General features: G+C 57.4%; 2 protein-coding genes across 2 annotated transcripts in view; one reads left to right on the top strand and one right to left on the bottom strand.

The window, feature by feature from the left end:
- Positions 1-22: 22 nt before the first annotated feature.
- PLCD3 (phospholipase C delta 3) lies at positions 23-18356 on the top strand. The gene is made up of 16 exons (XM_075994627.1): positions 23-318; positions 9456-9617; positions 9702-9930; positions 10270-10399; positions 11336-11564; positions 11890-12091; positions 12249-12393; positions 13130-13282; positions 14709-14852; positions 14981-15131; positions 15772-15888; positions 16543-16709; positions 16891-17026; positions 17127-17276; positions 17402-18126; positions 18190-18356. The coding sequence occupies exons 1-15, from the start codon at positions 168-170 to the stop codon at positions 17488-17490; spliced, it is 2355 nt and encodes a 784-aa protein (XP_075850742.1). The 5' UTR covers positions 23-167; the 3' UTR covers positions 17491-18126; positions 18190-18356.
- Positions 18357-19874: 1518 nt separating this feature from the next.
- NMT1 (N-myristoyltransferase 1) overlaps positions 19875-23237 on the bottom strand; it is a 37264-nt gene continuing 33901 nt past the window's right edge. Inside the window, exon 12 of the mRNA XM_012786799.3 lies at positions 19875-23216. Coding sequence (XP_012642253.2) covers positions 23196-23216 — 21 coding nt within the window. The 3' untranslated portion in view covers positions 19875-23195. The remainder of the gene's footprint in view (positions 23217-23237) is intronic.

The raw sequence follows: 23237 nt of genomic DNA, 5'->3' as shown, positions 1-23237 counted from the left end.
TCCCTCCTTCCCTCCTCCCGGCTCCTTCCCTGACTCGCTCCCGGCGCCGCTAAGTTTCTTCGCTCGGGACCGCGCAGGGAGCCGGGGCCGGGCCGGAGCGGCGTCCCCGCTGCCCTGTCCTCGCGCGCTGACCCCGGGCCCGGCCCCGGCCCCGACCCCACCGAACCATGCTGTGCGGCCGCTGGAGGAGATGTCGCCGCCCGCCTGAGGAGCCCCCGGTGTCAGCCCAAGTCGCAGCGCCGGCCGCGCTCCCGCACTCGCCGGCGTCCTCGGAAGGCGGCACCAAGAGGCCCGGGCTGCGGGCGCTGAAGAAGATGGGTCAGTGTCGCGCTGGGGGGCTCCGGGTGGGCGCGGATTGTCCCCAGGGGCTCAGCCTGGGGGGACAGGGTGCTCCGGGGAGCCGTTCGGGACTTCCCAAGCTGCATAGACTTGGGAGGCTGTGGCGACGGGCGGAGTGCCACCACTGTCCAGCCATCCAGTCGAGGGTCGCACCTGGGGTCACCTGAGATCCCCAGGCCGAGCCGGGCGCCTAAGGAGGTTCTTTTTTCCCCACCAGGAGGCGCCCGCGGGGCGTGCTGGAGTGCGAATTTGGGCGAGGGCGCAGATTGGGGTCTCTTAAGGGCAGGGATAGTGGAGCGGAGGTAAAGGTTTGGGGTGCCCATCACCCGCCTCCCCAGTACCTTCTCCGGGACATCTTGGGGACTTGGCGGCCCTTAGGAGGGATGAGAGTTGTTTGCGGCTGGCCTCTGTGGAAGAGGCTGGCCTCCCAAGCCAGCCCTCCATCCCCGCTGCAGGGGCAGCAGCAGCTAGTGAGAACACTGTCTCAGGAGTCAGGAGGTCAAAGGTCCCATCTCAGACTTGGGGGAGGTCACTAGATGAAAAGGAAGTAACTGTGGCTTATGAAGAAGCATGTCTCAGAGACAGGCCGGCACCAGGTGGTTTACATACCTGGTGGCATGTAATCCTCTTCACCTCTCTGAGACATAGGTAGGTAAAGCCCCATTTCAGATGAGGAAAGTGACTCAGAGATGTCAAGGAATTTGTCTATAATCACACAGCTAGTCAAAGACAAAGTCTGATTGGTCCCCAGGCTGTGCCCCATGACCTGGCCACCGGTACTCCCTCAGGGTGCAGGAGAATAGGACTCGTGAGCTTGGGTGTGAGAGTACTGTGTGACCCGAGAGGACCGTCCAGCCCAGGTGCTGTATTGGAGCCGCTGTTGGGAGAATAATGACGGGGAACAGAAGGGCAAGGCTGCCCAGGAAACCCGCATGAATCTGGGGCAGAATGCGGGGGTCCTGACTGCCAGTCTTGCCTTCTCCTTGGCGCTGCCCCTCCTCTCACTCACTCGACCTGCACTTATTGGGTGCTGTGCTCTGAGCACTGTGCCTGCATGCGTGCATTCCACAAACATTTCTGGAGGGCCTGTAGTGTGCTCTGCCCTGGGGCTCCCGCCCTGGGAGAGCTGAGGCACCAGCAGGGAGGCCAGACCATGAATCGGAGGGACAAGGCCCTGGAAGGAGGGACATGTGAGATGCTGGGGAGCCGGCGAGGGCCCTGGCTGCCCAGACTGGAGCGGCGAACGGGAGAGGCAGGTGGGGGCCGTGTCCTCCAGGCCCCTCCTTGTAGAGTTGTGGACTTGTCTACAGGGCAGCAGGAGCCCCAGAAAGGGCTCAGGCAGAGTGAGTTGTGGAGATCAGAGGGCGGGGTGGAGGCAGGGGGAAACAGGGAGATTCAAGGAGAGGGGCTGGAGAATCAGTCGGGCAGGGGTGGCGGGGCTCAGACTTGGCCAGGGGCGCCCGAGACACACTCCAAAACTCCCAGGAGGTAGGTTGGCTGGACTCTGTGATCGGCGACCTGAAAGGTATCTCTGGGTGGGGGGTGGTGCCATTCTTTGGGCTAAGAAGCAGTGTGGTTTGGGGACTGGAGGGGCGGGGGCCAGTTAGCCCTGGGAGTCAGCTCCCACTGGGTTCTCGGATGCCGTGGCCGGGCAGAGGTGAGCTGCTGAGCCCAGCCGGGCCCTTCATTCCACACATGTTTGCTGAGCACCATCAGCAGGCCAGGGCGCTGTGCCCGGGCTGGGCTACAGAGCTGCACATCACACAGCCTTGCCCTCGGGGAGTGCACAGTCTAGTGGGCAGAGACATGTGCAGACAAATAATTATTATGGTTGAGCCCAGGATGCAGCACCTGTCAGCTGAGTAGGCCTGCACGGGAGCTCTGGGCACTTGATCAGGGTGACACTGTGGGGAACTATGTGGGTATCAGGATGTCATCTCGGCCACCCTCCCTTCCCACCACTGCCCTATCCTGTTGAGTGACTTCAGAGGCCACAGGGAGCCCAGGGACAGGGTGGAGACGAAACTCAACCCTGGGGCCCTGCCCCTCTGGCCATCAGGGGCCCATCACTAGGTAGCTGCCACTGCCCCTCACTGCCACACCATGCCATTGCCATCGCCACACCCCTTAGGCTAGCAGAGAACAGATTTTATATCAAATCAGGTCAAGAGACTAGGGCAGGGAGTGGCTCAGAGGGGCCCAAGGAAAAGAGAAGGCCTTCAGGGCCATACCAGGGAGACTGAGAGGAGGGAAGGGGAGGAGGAAGGAACCCCCGACCCCATGGTCAGTGTTGGGTGGGAGTTATTTGTGCCCTTTTGGTCCCCTGTTCCTGGGCTGGGCCGCTGGCCTGGCAGGGAATAGTTGAAGAGAGGAGAGATCTCGAGCCCAGGATCACCCGCCACGCGCTGGGCGCCGCGCTGAGCTTGCAAGAGGCTTGATCCTGCTTAATCCTCAGATGTCCCTGAGGGGAAGGTGCTGTCCTTACCTTAGGTCACTTACAGATGAGAAACTCAAGGTGGAGGGGAGAAGTCACTGCCCAAGGCCACACCATTGGCAGGTAGTGTCTGCCTGCCATCAAAGCCTAATCTTCAATGATAGACTAATGAATACTAATTAACACCTTTATAACACTGTGCCAGGCACTTGTCACATAACATCTCATTTAATGCTCACAATAATAGGAGGTAGGTACCATCAGCCTCCTTTTATAAGTGAGGAAACTGAGGCTCAAAGGCATTTGGTAACCTGCCCAGAGTTCAAAGCCAGGAAGTAGCTGAGAGAAGATTTGGACCCAGGCAGTGTGGCCCAGAGTCTGTCCTCACAGCACAATGAATGAAAGAGAAGCTTGTGCCTGGGGAGGGCCTGCTACTCCTCCCTCCCCCGCAGCCCTGCCAGCCCCAGGGGTGTCCTGATAGAATTGCCAAATGAGATACAGGACACCCAGTTAAGTTTGAATTTCAGATAAACAACAAAAAATGTGGGACATATTTACACTAAAAATTATCTTTTGCTTATCTGACAGTCACATTGAACTGGTGTTCTGAATTTTTTCTGGCAACCCTACCTCCCCAGAGCCCCGTCTACGCCTGTGCCCCATGCCCCACCCCTGCCCCTAATCCTCCCAGCGGGCAGAGGCCTGAGTGGGCAGAATCCTGCTCCCGTCCCTCCCCGGCCTGCACACACCACCAGGAGCCCCTGGGCAAGAAGGCTCTCCCATGGCCTGCCCGGGCTGCCTCCTGCAGGGTGAGTGGGGCTGCTGTGGGTGGGGTTGGCAGGTGGGCTCCTTAGAGGGGCCCTCAGCCCTGGCAGGTGCCTGTCCTGGGTGGTGGGGAGGGGTGGGCAGCCCTCCAGGCTAAGCAGGGACATGCCAGGCAGGGCTGGGGAGCTGGCTCTGTCAGGCCTTGTGGCCCCGCTCCCGTCACCCTGGCTTCTGCCCCCAACCCAGCTTCATGCCTGTTCTGGCCCTGCAGGGAAGGGTGCAGCCACCTTCACCTCCGAGTCCGGCCCAGGGCCAGGGGAAGCACTCCCTGCCTTTCCTGACTTTGTTGACTCTCCAGGGAATGTTATGGACTCTGGCTCTGAGCCCCGCCAGGCTACAGCCCTGGGTGTGGCAGCCGGCTGGGACTTGGGCGACATGCTTGTGCCTGAGGTGCTGAGGCTGCCTGCTGGCTAAAGGATTAGGGTGGGCAGGTGTTGGGGACCCCTGGCCATGGTTTGTCCTCTTCCAGCATCTCACAGCCCCAGCCGCCTGGAAACTGTTCTTTCCCTCCTCCCGCCTTGGCCTTGGCCTGAGGCTGGGCTGTCGCTGTTCCCGGCATGTCTGGCATTCCTGCTGGCGCTCCGTGTGCCCTTCCTGTGTGCACTGGCTCTCACACACAGCCCGCCTATCTTCCTCCCCTGGCTGACCCACCTTCCTCCCGCCCCACCTCCCAGCCCGTGCACACACTCCCCTTCTACGTACACCCCCTGCACACACGTGGCCCCTGCGTGTACAGACCTGGAGACCACACAGAACCCCCATACCACCCTGCTGGCCTGCTCTGGCCTCTGCCCGCCCCTGCACAGCCCCTGCGCCCATCCTGGCCTTGCACACCCTGCACGGTTTCCTGCACACACAGCTGGCCCTCTCAGCTCAGCGGCCCGTCTGTGCAAGGGGTGGGATTTGGGAACCCATTCCAGCTCTGCAATGAGGAGTTGCATGCCCCCAGCCTTGGCCACCCGCAGGGAACTGCTCAGGCCCCACACCCCCAGCCTCCCCGGGCTGAAGGTGGAGGTGGAGAGACTCTGGGCCTGCCCCGCACTCGCCACTCCTGGCCCCTCTCTGGCCGCTGAGATAAGCGGCTCAGGGGAGGTTTCTGAGCCCAGCTGACAACACTGAACTGGCAGGAGGTGGGCCCAGCTGGTGGAGGCCGTGGGGTTGCAAGGCACAGACATATCGAACACCTGGTGCCTCTTCCCTCCTGGGACACTGACACACTTCCCCAGAGCCCTGCCTCAGTTTCCTTCTTTATTCTTATTTATTGAGCACCCACTGTGGGCCAGGCCCTGGCCTGAGAGCTCCGTGTGCCTTTGCTCATTGTGGCCACTCGGAGCCCTCTGGGGCTAACTCCCCCAACTTCCACCACATTCCAGCTCCTTTGCTGTCTTACCTGGCGGCCCGGACAGTCAGCTAGCTGCTCTCTGCCTCCTTAACAGCTTTATGGAGATATCAATGCACATACGATATAATCCATCCATTTAAAGTGTGCAGTGGCTTCTGGCATATTACATTATTAAATTTTAAAAATTATGGTAAAATATATATAACATAACATTGGCCATTTCAACTATTTTTATTTAAATCACTGGCATTAATTACATTCACACTGTTGTGCAACCATCACCGTAACCTATTTCCCCCAAACTTTTTTATCACCCCAAACAGAAACTCTAGCCATTAAGCAGTGATTTCCCATCCCACCTCCAGGACCTCCAATCTACTTTGCATCTCCGTGAATTGTCTGCGCTGTGTACCTCGAATAGTGGAATCATACAGTATTTGTCCTTTTGGATCTGGCTTCTTTCAATGAATGATGTTTCCAAGGTCCGTCCGTGTTGGAGCATACATCAGATTTCACTCTTTTGTGGCCGAATACTATTCCGTGTATAGACCACATTTTGTTATCCCTTCCTCTGTTGGTGGACACTTGGGCTGTTTCCACCTTTTGGCTGTTGCTCGCCCTCATTTTACTGCTATAATCTCACGATGGTTCCCACCCACTCTGCTCCAGGTAGCCTGGCACCGGCCTGGCAGCTGCCGGTCAAGGCAGAGATGGTTGGAACAGGTGGAAAAGCCACGCAGACAGTAGGCAGTGGGTGGTTTGTGCACCTGCTCAGAGCAGGTAGGAATGAGGTCAAAGCAACACCTGTGGGTTTGGGACTGGCAGGTCCTATGAATGTTTCCTGGGTGTCTGGGCCAGGCACGGGTGCCCTCCTGCTGCCCTCCCCACCTCACCTCTGTTAACACCCTCACCTCTGCTCACCGCCCCAGGGTTCAGAAGCACCAGCAGTGGAGAGCTAGGGCAGCCACCCAGGGACTCAGCGCCTGGGCCAGTGGGTTCTGCTCCCTCATTCTGTTTGGCTTTGCCATTTGGTGTGTGGCTGGAGGCAGGGTCATCCAGAGGCCAGTGCCAGTCGGGTGGACAGCCTGGAATGTCACTCCTTCCCCTAGCACGTTCCTGGGGGGCTGAGGGTAAGGGCCAGGAGTGGGGGCCCCCTCATTGTGGGAATCTGTGCCAGTGGGGGCCCAGTCAGGTGTTCAGGCTGCCTGTCTCCACCGCCTGTTTGCAGAAGGCTCTGGACAAAGCAGGCCCTAGTGACTCACCTCCATTTCCTGTCTTAGTCATTCACCAGCCCTCACACGTCCCCCTCCCCGGCCACTGTGGGCTTGGCATCAGAGGACTGGCTGGCTTAGGGGAGGTGGCCCCAGCTGCAGAGCTTGGTTGTCATGGCAATGAGCAGTCCCCTTTCCCAGGGTTGAGGGAGGGGTGGCCCCAGCCCTGGTGGCACTGCAGGTTCCCCTGACTGTTCTGTCCCCACCCGTCATTTCTCAGGATGAGAGAATTCAGAGGTTGCCAAGATGAGGCAGAGGGGAGGGTCTGGTGAGTCCCTTAGCCTGGCACATGCCTTGTACACCCAGCTCTGTGGAAAGAGCAGGGTTCCACTTCTCTTTCCAACCAGGCGGCACTGAAGGGGTACTTACCCAGAAAGCCACATGCTGACCCCAGAGGGGACCGTAACCCACTAAGGAGGGCAGGCTTCTCCTCCTGCCCCTGAGACCCTGATTCTCAGTCATGGTCACCCTCAAAGTCACAAGGTAGGTTTTTTAAAATACAGAAGCCCACTGCCCACCTCACATCTACTAGGTGAGACTCTCTGGGCGGTGGGCTTTGCAACCTCCCCCGATGATTCCTGCGCACAGGTAGGCTTGAGAAACCCTGGCCCATAGGCCTCTGCCTTGGACTCGGACAGATGGGGCAGGGCTGGGGTAGAAAGCACTCAGTCCCCATCTGCCCGTCTACCTGCCCACACCCGTCAATACACGCTAGCTGTGAGCCTGGCTCTGGGGTGAGTGCTGTAGGGAGGAGATAAGACTTCATTCTGCCCTCAGCTTTATTAAAATCCCCTGAAATTACATTATAGGTGGGTTTTGTTTTTTTCTTTAAGTTAAGAAGTGCTGCTGGTGGTCAGAGAGAGAACTCCCATTTGAGGACAAATCAAGGAAGGCTTCCTGGAGGAGGTGGTATCAGAGCTGGTCCTTGAAGGATTTGAACATGAGGAGGAGGACCAGGGGGAAGGATCCTACAAAGGCTCCAAAAAGAGAGCGAGAGGGGAGTTCCAGGGATTTGGACTTGATTCCTTAGGTTGGAGTTTGCAGCTGGGCAGGCAGGAGCCTTGGGAGTGCAAAGCCAAACCCAGTCTTGGGGGCCTGTTAAAATAAGGGAGGAAGAGAGGCCCACTGATATGTTGTCTTTGGCCCACACAGTGGTGGTGGGGGGGGATTGTTGTTGTTTTTAATTCAATTTAGTTGCCAAGATTAAAAAATCTGGTGGCTTCACATACTGATCCAGATTCCAGTTCTCTGGAAACTCTGGGCCCTCAGCCCCTCCTGGCTGTCCTTCTCCTTCCAAAGGGCATGCACTCTCCAGATTGCCTGGTTCCTGCCTCTTCTATTGTCCCCTGGCTCATAACTCTTTAGTTGTGACTCTTGCTGAGGCATTTCAGAGCAGGGTGTGGCACCACCAGGGCTGGCCATCACATGTTCGAAGGGTTAGGGCCAGGGTAGGGCCGAACTCAGTGTTGGTCACTCTGGAGAGAACCCTGGATTTTGGATTTTGCAGCGAATATTACCATGGTCTCCATTTTATGGATGGGGAACATGAGACTGAGAGCAGTCAGGGGTTAGTGCCACCAGGGCCATGTAACTGGGATGTGACTCCCCCAGCCCCTGAATTTAAATTGTTCTCGTAGGAGGAAGGGAGACAAAGGCAGCAGAAGAGCTGGGCAGCGCATGGGCCCAGGGCCAAGGCACTAGAGCACCACCTCCAGGGTTCACCTGTGTCCACCACTTCCTAGCTATGGAATTCTGGCAAGTGAATTAAGCTTCCCCTAGCCTCAGTTTCCTCATTGGTTAATACAAGAGCAGGGCCTGCACAAAGGAGATGCTTTGTGAGCGTTTGCTTTTAATAAGGAGGGTGGACACTGGCTGGAGAGGGCATGTGGACTGAAGGGTCATAGGGGTTGTGGCAGTGGCCTAGCAAGAGGGATCATCAAATGTCATGGAAGACCTTCCTTTTGGCAGGGCCCCATCAGGGCACAAAGAGGACACCTGGAGATCAGCCAGGCAGGGCTGGTCCTGGAGTCTTTGGCCTGTGACCCTGGAGCCAAGGTGGCCTCTGCTGCCCTCCCATGTCTTTGGGAAAGTAGAAGCAAGGTGCTTGGGTTGCAGCAAGAGAGATCTAGGTTAGATAGTGAGACTACTTTCCTGATGGCCACAGTTTCACATCAAGGGAAAAGGCTATTGGTGGCAGATTCTGGGGTTGAAGGCTGGAGGCCATAGTGGAGAAGGGTGGCAGAAACGGTGATTTTTTTTTTTTTGAGAGAGAGAGTCTCACTCTCTTGCCTGGGCTAGAGTGCCGTGGCATCAGCCTGGCTCACAGCCACCTCAGACTCCTGGGCTCAAGCGATCCTCCTGCCTCAGCCTCCTGAGTAGCTGGGACTACAGGCATGCGCCACCTGTGCCTACCTAATTTTTTCTATTTTTAGTTGTTTGGCTAATTTTTTTCTATTTATAGTAGAGACAGGGTCTCACTCTTGCTCAGGCTGGTCTCAAACTCATGAGCTCAAGCAATCCTCCTGCCTCGGCCTCCCAGAGTGCTAGGATTACTGGTGTTAGCCACCAGGCCTGGCCAGAAAGGGTGATCTTTAGTGAGGCTTGAGTCCCAGGCACTGCCTGAAGGGCTGCAGGGACCGCTGCTCAGAACTAGGGAGGGAAGGGCTGTTACTAGCACCCACCTTTAACCCCCCTGCCCTGGGGCCCAAAAGCCTAAAGCCAAACCCAGTGATGGTGGCTTGTTACAGTAAGGAGAGGAAGGGAGGCCTGCGAGGGGCGGGGACACTCACTGCAAGGTGAAGGCCTGGGTTTGGGAGGCTGGGGGCTGGGAGCAGCAGGTCCCAGGATGGCCTGTAGGGTCAGGCCAGCACCCTGTCCTCCTGCTATGGTCCTATCCACGGCTGGACTTGGAAGTGTTGCCCCAGTTCTTGGGCTCCGGGCTTGAAAGAATCACAAGCCTTGGCCCTCAAGACAGAGAGAGATGCCAGACACTCCGCAAGTGTGCGTGAAGAAGTTATTGTAAGGAAGGTTTAAGGGTGCAAAGCCAAACTCCATTTCCTAAGGGGAAACGGGTGCGTCTCCGCCAGTCGAGAAGACATTGTCTACTTCTATGTTTTTCCTTTTATATGCTAGTAGTTTAAGTAAAGGTTAGTTATAATTCTTCATAACTATACATCACTGTTTTGGAGACTGGATTCCTTTTTACGTTTGGACAAGGCTGAAAGGCAAACACTCCTGCCCGCAGGCCTGACGGAGGACGAGGACGTGCGCGCCATGCTGCGGGGCTCCCGGCTGCGCAAGATCCGCTCGCGCACGTGGCAGCAGGAGCGGCTGTACCGGCTGCAGGAGGACGGCCTGAGCGTGTGGTTCCAGCGGCGCATCCCGCGCGCGCCGTCCAAGCACATCTGTGAGCGGCGGGCCGGGGGCGCCAGGCGGGGGAGCGTCGGGGACGTCGCGGCCCTGCGGCCACCCTGACCCGCCCTCCCTGCAGTCTTCCTGCAGCACATCGAGGACGTCCGCGAGGGCCACCAATCCGAGGGCCTGCGGCGCTTCGGGGCCGCCTTCGCGCCGGCGCGCTGCCTCACCATCGCCTTCAAGGGCCGCCGCAAGAACCTGGACCTGGCGGCGCCCACGGCCGAGGAGGCGCAGCGCTGGGTGCGCGGCCTGGCCAAGCTGCGCGCGCGCCTCGACGCCATGAGCCAGCGCGAGCGGCTCGACCAATATCCTGCCCGTGCTGGGAGGGAGGTCCTGGGACAGCCCCCAGTCCGAGGGGAGGCATGGCCCCTGCCCTTAGCGTGCACAGTCTGAGATGGGGACGGAGGCTGAGGTCTTCACAGCTGACCATGGGGACACACGCCCTGGCCTGGGCTGAACTCCCACCAGGAGGGAAGGCAGGGCCCCTCCTGCCTTTGGGGAGCCCCAGTCCCTTTGACCCTGTGCTCAGGGAGTCTACAAGCCAAGGGGAAGGTGCAGCCCCTAACCAAGGAAGCTCCCAGACCCAGGTGCCAGCGGCAGGGGAGGGGGGCAGCCTGTTGTTGGTATTTCCTGAGCACCCACACTTGGATCCACTCCTATCTGCACCGGGCAGACTCCAACCAGGACAGTAAGATGAGCTTCAAGGAGATGAAGAGCCTGCTCAGAATGGTCAACGTGGACATGAATGACATGTACGCCTACCGCCTCTTCAAGGTGGGCCATGGCCTTGAACTCTGGCCCCTGCCACCCCTTTGTCCTCTCCCAGCTATCTGAGTCATCAGCTAGCTCCCTGCCCCAGCTTTTTTTGGAGGGAGCAGCCTTTCCCTGCAGAATGGTGACATCTGGGCCTAGTTACCCTTTTTCCCTCCCCCGAGGCCACTGGGCCAGGATGGAATTGAGGAATGGCTATCCAGAACTTCTTTCACCCTCGGGGAGAGCCCAGCGGTAGAGTGGCACCTTCCCACCCCTCCAAAGTGAGCAGCCAAGTTGTTTTCATTTCTCTAAGTCTGCAGGGCACCTTTTGCACCCAGAGCACAGGCAGGAGTTGGCTTGTGGACACATGTGTGCACAAAGACATACACGCACACTCTCCTCCGTGCACCTCTCACTCGACCATGAACACCTCCCGCATAGGAGCACAGAGGCACACGGGTGGGCTCTGCGTCTAGGCCCAGGGGAGCACATGGCAGACACCTGCGTAGATGGTGACAGTGTGACCACCCTGTGACCCTGAAAGACAGAAAAGACCATGGGACCTGGACACTTGGGCCACAGCTCCACAGGGACTGCTCCATGGGTTCTCGTTTATGTGTTGCTCATGAACCCTGGGTGTGAATGTGTGAGCGTGAGGATGGTAACGTGTCCATGCGGGGGGGGGCGTTGTGGCCCAGGGTCACCGTTTTTCCTCCCATGTCTTGGTTCTGGGGCAGGTCCTGGTGCAGAGGGACAGGCACTGACCTGAGACCTTCCTTAAGATGCAGCCCTGCAATTTACCAGCAGTGGGAGCTGGAGGGGCCAGAGTCTTGCTCTTAGTTTCTCCACCTGTGCAAAGGGGGATGTCGCCTTCCTAGCTGTGCTAGATGAGGGCGTGTCGATGGGGCAGATGGCCCGGGGTGGCCCCTCCTCTGAGTGTCTTCCCCTGCTCCCCAGGAGTGTGACCGGTCCAACAATGAGCGGCTGGAGGGCGCTGAGATCGAGGAGTTCCTGCGGCGGCTGCTGAAGCGCCCAGAGCTGGAGGAGATCTTCCATCGGTACTCGGGCGAGGACCGCGTGCTGAGCGCCCCTGAGCTGCTGGAGTTCCTGGAGGACCAGGGCGAGGACAGCGCCACATTGGACCGCGCCCAGCAGCTCATCCAGACCTATGAGCTCAACGAGACAGGTGGGGGTCTGCACAGCTAGGTCATAGTTAGGAACGCACCCGCCAGGGCTGCGTTCCAGGCTAAGCTGTCTGTCCTGTGGGCTGGCGGTGGGCACCATCTCGGGCAGGTTCTTGCGTCTTCCAGACTCTGCTTCCACATCTATAAAATGGCATAATAATGTGTCTTCCTCATGGGGTTTGGTTGATGATTAAATGGCATGACTTATGTAAAGTCTAATCTGTAGACAGTCCTCATTACTAAGTTGAATGACCCTTGGGGGGCATTTGGAGCTGGACACGGGGGTCCTCCAGCTGGCCTGATACCCTCTCTTGCCTATCCCTGTAGCCAAGCAGCACGAGCTGATGACACTGGATGGCTTCATGATGTACCTGCTGTCACCTGAGGGGGCTGCCCTGGACATGGCCCACACGCACGTGTTCCAGGACATGAGCCAGCCCCTTGCCCACTACTTCATCTCCTCCTCCCACAACACCTACCTGACCGACTCGCAGATCGGGGGGCCCAGCAGCACCGAGGCCTACGTCAGGTACCATGGTGGGGGTAGACACGCCTGGGAGCCCCGCTTGGAGGGGACATGGGGCTCAATCCCCACTCTGGGCTTCCTGGGGCCTCCCTGGCTCAGCCTGCTGTTGTTGTGGCCCCCACACACCACGCTGGCCATCGGTCCCTCTGTCCGTCTGCAGGGCCTTTGCCCAGGGATGCCGCTGCGTGGAGCTGGACTGCTGGGAGGGGCCTGGGGGTGAGCCCATCATCTACCACGGCCACACCCTCACCTCCAAGATTCTCTTCCGGGATGTGGTCCAAGCTGTGCGTGACCACGCCTTCACGGTGAGCCCCTGTGACCCCCATGCCCAGCCCCAGAGCCTTCCGGGCGACCACCTGCCCAAGAATCACTCATTCACCAAGTGCTGCTGGGATAAGTATCAATGGGGTGGGACAAAGCCAAATGACATGCTCCCTCCTCTCCCACCTTCATATTTAATACCTGTATTAAAATCACAAGGTTGGCCGGGCGTTGGCCAGGCGCGCACTCTGGGAGCCCGAGGCGGGCGGATTGCTTGAGGTCAGGAGTTTGAAACCAGCCTGAGCAAGAGCGAGACCCCGTCTCTACTATAAATAGAAAGAAATTAATTGGCCAACTAATATATATAGAAAAAACTAGCCGAGCATGGTGGCACATGCCTGTAGTCCCAGCTTCTTGGGAGGCTGAGGCAGAAGGATTGCTTGAGCCCAGGAGTTTGAGGTTGCTGTGAGCTAGGCTGACGCCACGGCACTCACTCTAGCCTGGGCAACAAAGTGAGACTCTGTCTCAAAAAAAAAAAAGAAAAAAGAAAACCATGTCTGCAGTTGCCCTCACCTCCCAGCAGGACATGGCTCCCAGGGCCTCGGATCTGACCTCTGCCCTCCACGGACACATGGTGTCAGCGTGTGTCCCGCATCCCATCTACTCAGTCCTCCTCCAGTGGGTTCTCCAGAGCCCTGCCTGGCCTGAGGGGTTGGGGGCAGGGTGGGTACTGGCAGGGGAAAGAGGAGCGGCTCTGAGGCATTGTCCCTCCCCCCACAGCTATCCCCATACCCTGTCATCCTATCCCTGGAGAACCACTGCGGACTGGAGCAGCAGGCTGTCATGGCCCGCCACCTCCGCACCATCCTGGGGGACATGCTGGTGACACAGGTGCTGGACTCCCAGAACCCTGAGGAGCTGCCATCTCCAGAGGTGATGTCTCCCAGGCCCCCAGCCTAGGTGGAGTCCCTGCTCGTGCCACCTCTCTGTCCAGGACCCCTCACCTCTCTCTGCCTTGACCTTTCCCTGCTCCTCCATCACCTGATATCTGCCACTTCCAGTCTTGTCCCTCTGCTGCCCTCCGGCTCTCCATTCTTTCTTGGACCCACCCCACATTCTTACTTGGCCTTCAAGGCCTTCCTCAACCTGGCTCTGCCCTGCCTGCTCTGAGTCCCTGTCCATAGAGTCCCTGCAGGCTCAGCCATTCCCCCCTGCTGGTTGACACCCTTCTCCACCCGGAACTCCCTTTCCAGCTTCCATGTACGACAAGTGCCACCGGCTTAGAATTCCAGCTCAACTGAAACCACTTCTCCCAGTGGCCTTACAAACTTCCCCAGCTCTCTGGCCATGGGTGGCCTTCCTCCCTTCCTTCCCACCCCAGGAACATTGTATCTGCCCTCTCAGAATGTTTATCCTGTTCAGACTCCTTGAGAAAACTCCCCACCCCAGTCTCAAATGTGCAGGGAATGTTGCCTCGCCTTTGTGAGATTTGATTTTTGTTATCAGTATGAAAATCACACCCATATGGTAAAAAGCGAATCAAGCTGTACAAAGGGTGGAAAATGGAAAATAAGTTTCCTCCACTCAGGCTTACCCTTTCCCATTTTGCAAGAAGTAACCATCTTCGACAGTTTGTGTGTCTGTCCAGAACTGCACTGCATGTACACATAGCTACGTGCAGAAACATCTTCTCTTGGAAATGTTGCCAGAAAGGGGCGTGTGATTACATGTTCCACACTCACTCCCTCCATGTAAGATTTTTTTTTTTTTTTTTTTTTGAGACAGAGTCTCCCTTTGTTGTCCAGGCTAGAGTGAGTGCCATGGCGTCAGCCTAGCTCACAGCAACCTCAAACTCCTGGGCTCGAGTGATCCTTCTGCCTCAGCCTCCCGAGTAGCTGGGACTACAGGCATGCGCCACCATGCCTGGCTAATTTTTTTTATATATATATCAATTGGCCAATTAATTTCTTTCTATTATAGTAGAGACGGGGTCTCGCTCTTGCTCAGGCTGGTTTTGAACTCCTGACCTTGAGCAATCCGCCCGCCTCGGCCTCCCAAGAGCTAGGATTACAGGCGTGAGCCACAGCGCCCGGCCCATGTAAGATTTTTGAAGAGGGCTCCTCCTCCTCCAGCCCTGAGCTGCCTCATGTATTTCAGCAGCTGCTGTGACTATTCTGATGTATGGAGGGACAAACCTTATTAACCCTGCCTTGATGGCCTCCTAGGTTGTCCCCACTTTTTCTTATTGGAAACATCCCTTGTCTGTGTCTCCTCCCTACCTCTCACACGGCGCAGGGTGGATGACTGGCCCACCTGCTGCCATGGGCGAGGCCTTGACCCTCCCTATTGGCCTCTACAGCAGCTGAAGGGCCGGGTCCTAGTGAAGGGGAAGAAGCTGCCGGCTGCTCGCAGTGAGGATGGCCGGTCTTTATCAGATCGGGAAGAGGAGGAGGAAGAAGAGGAGGAAGAAGAGGAGGAGGAGGCTGCAGAGCAGAGGCGGCTGGTGAGTGGGCTACAGGGGTGGGCCCGGGCTCGGTCCCACTGCAGAGCTAGAGGCAAGGGGTGGGGAAGGAGAGGAGGGTAGTGCCAGGGGGCTGGAGCCAGCTGACCCCACTGGGGCTGGTCTCCCAGGCCAAACAGATCTCCCCGGAGCTGTCAGCCCTGGCCGTGTACTGCTGCGCCAGCCGCCTGCGGACCCTGCACCCAGTCCCTGGCCCTGCCCAGCCCTGCCAGGTCAGCTCCCTCAGTGAGCGCAAGGCCAAGAAGCTCATTCGGGAGGCAGGTAGGAGCCGGGACGGAGGGGAGGCATCGGGGGGCAGGAGGGTGGAGTGGGGTCTCCTGAGGTTGGTGTGGAAAGGAGATCGGGAGGGCTTTGGGGCTGGCCGGCCAGTAAAGAGATCAGGGACCCCAGAGAGGGGCTCAGCGCAGGGAATGAGGGTCCAGGTGTGGGTGCAGGGGAGAGTCATGGGAATGGAGGAGGCCTGCTCTCTGCCCTCTCAAGGCTCATGGCCCAGTTGGGGCCAGACAGATGGGGAGGTGCCAGTCAGGCCCTGACAGGGTCCGGGGGAGTCCAGCAGAAGCGGGTAAGATCGGGGAAGGATTCCAGGAAGGAGCAGCCAGGTAGAGCAGGGGGACAGGGTTTCCTGGCGGGAGGAGCGGGCTGCAGGAAGGCCTGGAGGTGTGACCTATGGGAGGGTTCCAGGTACCACTGCATGGCTGGAGGGGTGTGGGCAGGATGAGTGAGGAGTGGCAGGGAATGTCAGCCAGAGGCCAGGCTGTGTGACCAGAGGGGTCGGGGGAGAATGAGGAGGGGATGGGGAGCTGGGGATGGGACTTCAGCCTCTGCTCCCAGGAAGCCACAGGCCCTGGCACAGGTGAGGGACCCCAGGGGCTGGTCACAGTCTCGCCCCACTCCGCCCTAGGGAACAGCTTTGTCAGGCACAACACCCACCAGCTGACCCGTGTGTACCCGCTGGGGCTGCGGATGAACTCGGCCAACTACAGCCCCCAGGAGATGTGGAACTCGGGCTGCCAGCTGGGTGAGCAGCACCGTGAGAGCCTGGAGGGGTCGGGTGCCAGCAGTGGGGGTGGCCTCTGGGCAGCCACGGGAGGCCTCAGCAGTGAGGGGGCCATATAGTCTTCCAGAAGGTGGAGAAACGCATTTTGTTCATAATAACTATTCAAAAAGCTGTCAGAATTTTGGTGGGGAAATCAGGTTTCCTTTGTTCTGACAGTGTAAAAGTCTCATGTTTTAATGAGGTAGAAATGAAAGCCTCCACTCCTATATGCCCCGACACGCTCACACACACGCTTAGTGGCAGCCCTGCTAAGTCCACACTGACAAGGGTGGGCTCTGGGACACTGAGCACTGCCAGAGGACGGAGTGTGGTACAGAGGCCCCAGGCTTCCTCGGCCCCTGGCTCTGACCCAAGCTAGGCCGGGCCCTGAGGGTGATGGCTTCTCCACACCCCCCACCCCAGCCCACCCTCCAGGGATCCCAGGGATAAGGTAAAGCTGACAGTGAGGGCTGGGTCTCCTGGCTGCCTTGACCCCCTCCCGATAAGTCACAGTGGGGGCAGGTAGCACTAACCAGACAGGAGGCCCCTGGTCCTCTGCAGAGAGGAGCTAAGTCCCCTGAAGCTGCGCATGAGGCGAGGGCCACTAAGGGCCCTCTCTGACCCTGCTGTCCACAGTGGCCCTAAACTTCCAGACGCCAGGCTACGAGATGGACCTCAATGCTGGGCGCTTCCTCATCAACGGGCAGTGCGGCTACGTCCTGAAACCTGCCTGCCTGCGGCAGCCCGACACAACCTTTGACCCTGAGTGCCCTGGACTCCCTAGAACCACTGTCACCATCCAGGTCAGCAGCCTGGACCGTGCCCTAGGCTGGGGTCAGAGCTGGTTCCGGAGAGGCCCTTCGGAGCTGGAGGAAGACAGGAAGGCTGGGCTGGTGTTGAGGGTGGTCTGAGTGCCCATGGCAGGGGTGGGCGTGGGCCCCAGTGGGCCAGGCCAAAGCTCCCTGCCCCCTCCCACTCCCCCAGGTGCTGACCGCACAGCAGCTGCCCAAGCTGAACGCCGAGAAGCCACACTCCATCGTGGATCCCCTGGTGCGCATTGAGATCCATGGGGTGCCTGCAGACTGTGCCCGAAAGGAGACCAACTACGTGCTCAACAATGGTGGGGGCCCGGTGGTGGGGATGGGGGGCAGACAACAGAGAATGGAAGGGGTGCGGGCCAGGCCGGGTGCTGGGCTCTGACTGCCATGCCTGTGTCCTAGGCTTCAACCCCCGCTGGGGGCAGACCCTGCAGTTCCAGCTGCGTGCTCCAGAGCTGGCGCTGGTCCGGTTCGTGGTAGAAGATTATGATACCACCTCCCCCAATGACTTTGTGGGCCAGTTCACGCTGCCTCTCAACAGCCTGAAGCAAGGTTGGTGGAGGCTGGTGGGGGTGGAAAGGGGCAGGGTCTGGCCTCCTGGTTTACCTTTGTCCCACCCGTTTCCTCTGAGCCCGGAGCTGGGCAGAGGACCTAACACCTGGCTGCCTTCCTCACAGGGTACCGGCACATCCACCTGCTTTCCAAGGACGGGGCCTCACTGTCACCAGCCACGCTCTTCATCCACATCCGAATCCAGAGCTCCTGAAGGCCCCACTGACCCACCTTGGGGGTCTGCAGATGCCAGTCTGTGTCCCCTGCAGAGCCTTCACCCCCTCTGGAGTGGCGGGGTGGTGGGAATGCCAGCCACCACCCCTAGCCTGCCTACTGGGCCCGCTCACCTGGTGCTGGGTTCACCTGGGTGCTGAGGGCTTCCTGGGTCCCTCCTGAAGGACAGGTGTGATCTGTTCCCTGCAGAGCTGCTCCTGTGACTTCAGTGAGCTCCAGCCCTGGGGCTCTGAGACAGCCCCAGCTCCTCTTGTCCTCAGCCCTCCTCCTCACCTGGGCTAATGAAGAGCCAGGCCTGTTGCTGCCAGGAGACTCGGGGAGCAGGACACCTGAGGGCCCCAGCCCCTCTCTGCCTGACAGCAGGGCCATCCCCGCCTCCTTCCCCCAGAGGAGCACAGCTGTCCCCTTGCCCCCAACCTGAGCCTCCTTTCCTCTCAGGCTTTCCTGGACTCCTCCCCCCGCTCTAGAACCTGAACTCCCCTTCCCTTCCCAAAGCAAGAAGGGAGAACCCACGCTTGGAGCCCTGGGGAACCTGGCAGTAGGTTTTTAACTTGTGTCCTACAAGAGCCCTGGAGAACAGTAGAAGGAGACTATCTATTTTAAAAAATAAAGCCAGGTCCAATGGTTTGACATGTGGTAAAAAAAAAAAAAAAAAAAAAAAAAAAAAAAATAAAGCCAGGCATGGTGGAAAGCCCTATAATCCCAGCAACTCAGGAGGCTGGGTAGGCACTGACCAGAAGCGGCAGGATCGCTTAAGCCCAGGAGTTCAAGTCCAGCCTGAGCAACATAGTGAGACCCAACTCTGAAAAAAAAAATAAAAGAAATAAAAGAAACAAGTTTATTTTACCACTGCCAACCCCTGAGTGGCTCTGTGATGCCACGCCCATAGATCCATGGGGGGTGACCTGGAGTGAGAGTCCCTTGGGCCTCTTCCCTCAGCAGGGCTTTGATTTAAGACAGCCAGGGGGTGGCAGGAAGAGATACCACAGCTCAAAATAGCCCTGATCCCTGCTCCCTGCTCTTGGCTTAAAGCTGCTGCCAGTATCACAAGACTGTCTGAGGACACCAATTCACAAGGTCATCCCTCCCCCAAGAGCATGCACACACACGCTCACACAGATTTTGAATGGAGGGCAGGACTCTGAGGGACCTTCAGACAGACACCATTCCCCAGGTTCACCTGGGTACAAGGCCCCTGTCTGCTCAATTCCCAGGGACTTGGGGCTCCCCTCCCACCAGCCAACCAGCCTTTTAAGTGAAGGTGAGAAAGCAGCAGGCCACGCTAGGGTAGTGGCAGCCAAGCCGCAGCCCCGGGGGGAGGCACGTTGAGGCTAAGTCCAGTTTTAGTGTACAAAGAACAATGAGTGCTGTCTGGCCCCCGCTGGGCCAGCTCTGGACAGGGGCTGGCTGGGGTCCTATGTCAAGTGAGCGCCAGACCCAGGGCCGAGCCACCATCCTGCTTTGCTTCTCTGGTTTGGTGTCACAAGAGGAAGGGCTGATGGCTAGGATGGGTGCCCAGGGTTGGGAAGACTGCCGTGAGAGGGCTATGCATAGTCTTAAAGGTTAGGATGCTGACAGGAACTGAATATGGGAGGTGGGAACAAGGGGGAAGTCACACCTTTTAACCTTGGAGGTCCCTGGGTGGAGACTACCCACAGGGTTGTGTTCTCCCTGCCCAAAGCTCAGGACAGGAACGGAGGCATTGAGCCTTCAGGAGCCAGAGTGATCTGGTCTGGGACAGGAGGGTAGGGGACAAAGGTGAGGGTTTAGCAGGGGTCAGGCAGGTCCTGTGTCCTCTAAGTTTCCCTGGAAAGGGGCTCCAGTCACCAGCCCCAGGGGCCTGAAAGGATCATTGGGTCCAGAAATGGATCAGAAGTTCAAAAGGATGAGAACAGGAGCAATGGGAAGTCTAAATGCAGCTATGGGGTCCTAGCAATCTGCCATGTTAAAATGCACCCCCTGGGGACCTCAATAGAACCACATGGCCACAGTGGGAAGGCGCAGGGCCTGTACCCTGCACTGGCAGAGCCACTGCTGACCTGGGCCGAGGGGGCTGCTCTGCTCCCAGCTGGGAAAGCCCAGGCTGGCCACTCTGCCAAGGTGCTCGGGTGCTGGCTCAGAGCCCAGCCTCTCCTCCTACATGGAATGAACCCCGGTCAGTATTGGCTCCTCTCTGGCAGGTGGGAAAGGTTGGGGGGAAAGAGCCAAGTTTGCCCCAGAAGGGCAGCCTTGCCAAAGGCAGGGCTTCCAAAGCTGGCCTGGTCCAAGGGCCCTTCTTGCAGGGCCCTGTTGCCCTCGCTCTAGCCCAGGCCCCAATTGGTTCACTGTCACCTGCTTACCAGGAATACCAGGAGGGCAGAAGGGTTTGTTCAGCTGCTTCCTTTATTAGAAACAAGTGAAATGTATTGAGCAGAACAACAATGCATTTGGTATTTCCTCCCCCACCCTGGAAATGGATGCCCCCCACAGCCCAAAGAAAAGGCAAGACAAAAAGGTGAAGCTCCCCACTCCCTATTCCCAGATGCGGCACCTGCCTGCACATCAGTCAATATTTTGGAATTTAATTGAATGAAATTGTCCTAAACAGCCTCCCTAGGAGCAGTCTGCTTGCAGGCCTGCCTTCACCTTGCAGCAGGGCAAAACTGACGCCTTTGGGTCTTCCCTGGTTCTGCGGCAGGTGGGCCGGGCTGTAAGAAGGCTGCCCCCAGGCGAGTAGGCACTGACCAGAGACATTGCTGTTCTCTCCCCTGACCTGACAGTCCCTCTCTTCTAGACTGCAGCTCCATGCAGCTGTCCGAGGTCTTTGGGTCCTTCGGTTGGTTAAATGCAGGTCATCTTTGGGGAAAGAATTCAAGACCAAAGGGACACCCACCTCTGGACTTCAGAGAGCCAGCAAGTAAGGGGGCAGTGGCAGTTAGAAGGGAGCTGTAGGCAAGGCCTGAAATTTTCCATGAACCTTGGTGTTAAAGTAGGCTGGCATAGGCTGGCCTTCAAACAAGACATCAGCCTCCGGAAATAGGCATGTGTGGGGAGAATGAGCCCTGTGTTGGCCCCAGTTGGGTGCTGAGGCCTCCTTTCTACCCAGCTCTCTCCGTACACAGAGACTGGAGTCTGTGGTCAAATGCAGAATCAATCCAAAGGCAGGGGGTTAAGGTTATCTTCCAAACACAGCAGTCAGGAGGACTGGATGGTGGAGGGTAGGGGCCACAGGGAGGTCTTCCAATAGCAGCTGCTTGAGGCAGGTCAGCTTGGAGGCGCTGGGGTCCTTCCCTTATTTGGTTCAAGCCAGCCATGGTGCCACCATACTGCAAGGCTCCTGTGAGGAGGCTCTGAACCCCATGATGGTACTCTCTGACCTGAGGTCCCAGAAGGGGTTGAGTGAAGAACCAGGGGCTGTTTGGACAAAAACAAGACTAACAGCACCCACTGAGGCAATTCCTGCAGACCCGGGTAGGGTCCTCACCATAAGATAACAGCAGAGTCCAGAGCAGGCCACCTGGTTTTGGCAAGGGAGATGCCAGGGTCTTTGCTAGGAGATCTGTTTCTTCCAGAGAAGCCACCAGGGCCCCACCGTTTCCATTTCACAACCTGGGTCAACCAAAGCAAAGCTCGCTCCACAGGTATGTGCAGCCCAAATCTCAAGAGGCAGCTCAAGCAGGGACCTGGCCCAGAAATGATCCAGACTAGGACAGGGAGCCTTTCCAAGTTCCAGGTCACCCCAAGGTAGGAAACACTTGGGCACTTTGTTCTTTGATATCCTCAGAGGTCTGGACAGGGTGAAGCCACTCTTGGGGCGCCGTGTGTGCCTGTTGTGAGGCTGGAAAAGCAAGGCCCTGCCTCTCCGACTCCTCCTGTCTGTGGAATGCAGTGTGGATCTTGCTAAAAGAACAGTAGCTTCTTTGGTCTGGATATCTTGGAGTCAAGGAGTCAAAGGTCAGCCGTGATGGCTAGTGCCTGCAGTTTGCAGCACAGGAAAACTGGGAGAAGGGAGGCCCCTAGAGGCCTCTGATGACAAGCCACCACAGTAGAGTTGCTGGCTTTAGCAGCAGTCTGCAGAGAGCGGGCAGCATTCCCACTGGTGGCACAGCCCCCAACCCAAGCACACAATTTCCTCCAGCTTTGGGGACTCTACAGAATTAACCTCTACTCTAGCAAACCCCTGTTGGCCTGTAGACAGTGGCTTTAGTTAGAGCAACAAGGCTGAGCCTGGCCTCCTGGCTAAGGCTTCATTCCTGTACAGGCTGAGAGGCAAAAGCAACAAGGAAACCCCCATGCCACACATCACACTACCCACCCAATTGCTTCCTCCTAGAGCAAAAGCTACACACAACCCTGCATATGGGCTGCTGACAATTCTGCAGCCTGGTCCTCTTCCTCAGGCTGAACTGAAGAATGCCAACATGGACAGTCATGTGACCAGAGGCTAGATTACTTTTTGGGAAACCAGCAGCACTGATAACCATCACTACCACCACAAAAATCCACAAAACGGCATCAGTGACAATCAGACTTAGACAATGGCAATGTCAAAGTGTTTCTATTGCCAAGTCCAGATCTGTCTCTAAGCATCATTTCTTGCTGCCACTTGCAGGCTGTGTGTCTTAGAAAGGAGCACAGAAATGGCTAACATGGGCTGGAAGGCACAGGCCAGGTGGCTGAAGGGGTCTGGGCACTGGCTCCATGCCATCTCTGCCCAGCCACCCTGGGGACACCCAGGTGCTGGCTCTTTGCTCCCCGATGAGCTAAGCAGGGCTTGCACTGATGTGGTCTTCACAGGTCCCAGACGCTACAAGGAGGTGCAAGGGCTCCTTCGCACTGCCTGTCGCCCCAGGCAGTGGAAAAGCAAAATCACACAGGGGACTCATCCCTATAAGGTTGGCAACAGCTGGCTAGAGAGCCCGTTTAAATCAGTTGGCAGGATGACATCCTGCAGGGAACAGGCCAAAGGAATGGAAGGGACTCAATCAATAAAATCTGCGTCCACAGATTGTCCCCACTGCTATCTCAGAATGCAGAAAGGCCTGGCCCCTGCAGGGATCAGCCTCACCCGGGAGTTCTGCCTGCCATTCTGTGAGGTCTGAGCCTGTTCCACCTTCCCTTCCTTCTCAAAACCAATTGCTCCAGCCGATTCAGAAACGGGACCTGAACAAGGCCCCCCAATGCCTCTTTCTCCTTCTACCCCGAGAAAAGTCAATGCCTCCTTTTGAAGGAAACAATTAACTGTACCAATATGTCTGTCTGCCATTGTCCTTGGGTCCTAATTTTGAGGAATGATCTGGATTCAGACTTTCATTAGAGACCAAACATCCTTGTACATTTGAAACATGAAAGATAGTTAAAATATTTATATATATATAATATATATATACTTTTATTATTCACCCGTTAACTCCATAATAAGCCAATCACGAGCTAGTTTTCAGCAGTTACATTCCCTTGATCATGGCTGCATGAGGATGTGATTAACTGGAAAACAGGGAGACCAGAGACACAGCCAAAGGTGACGTCACGCAGCCCACGCCATTGCAATACATTGTCAAGTTCGCTGGCGGTTTGGTAAAGCCGGTTCAGCTCTGTTCCCTTTGCCAGGGATTCTCACGTTTGTGAAAATTGGACCAATTTGTGGGGTTCCATTTCCTGGTTGGAATTCTCAGTGGCTTTATCCAGAATGTCACTGGCAACTGGTTATTGTAGCACCAGCCCCACCTAGGAGAGCCAACGGGGAGA

Source organism: Microcebus murinus, chromosome 18 (assembly GCF_040939455.1).
Source record: "Microcebus murinus isolate Inina chromosome 18, M.murinus_Inina_mat1.0, whole genome shotgun sequence".
Taxonomy (NCBI): Eukaryota; Metazoa; Chordata; class Mammalia; order Primates; family Cheirogaleidae; genus Microcebus; species Microcebus murinus.
The sequence above is the reverse complement of the archived record's forward strand: the minus strand, read 5'-3'. Positions and strand labels throughout refer to the sequence as shown.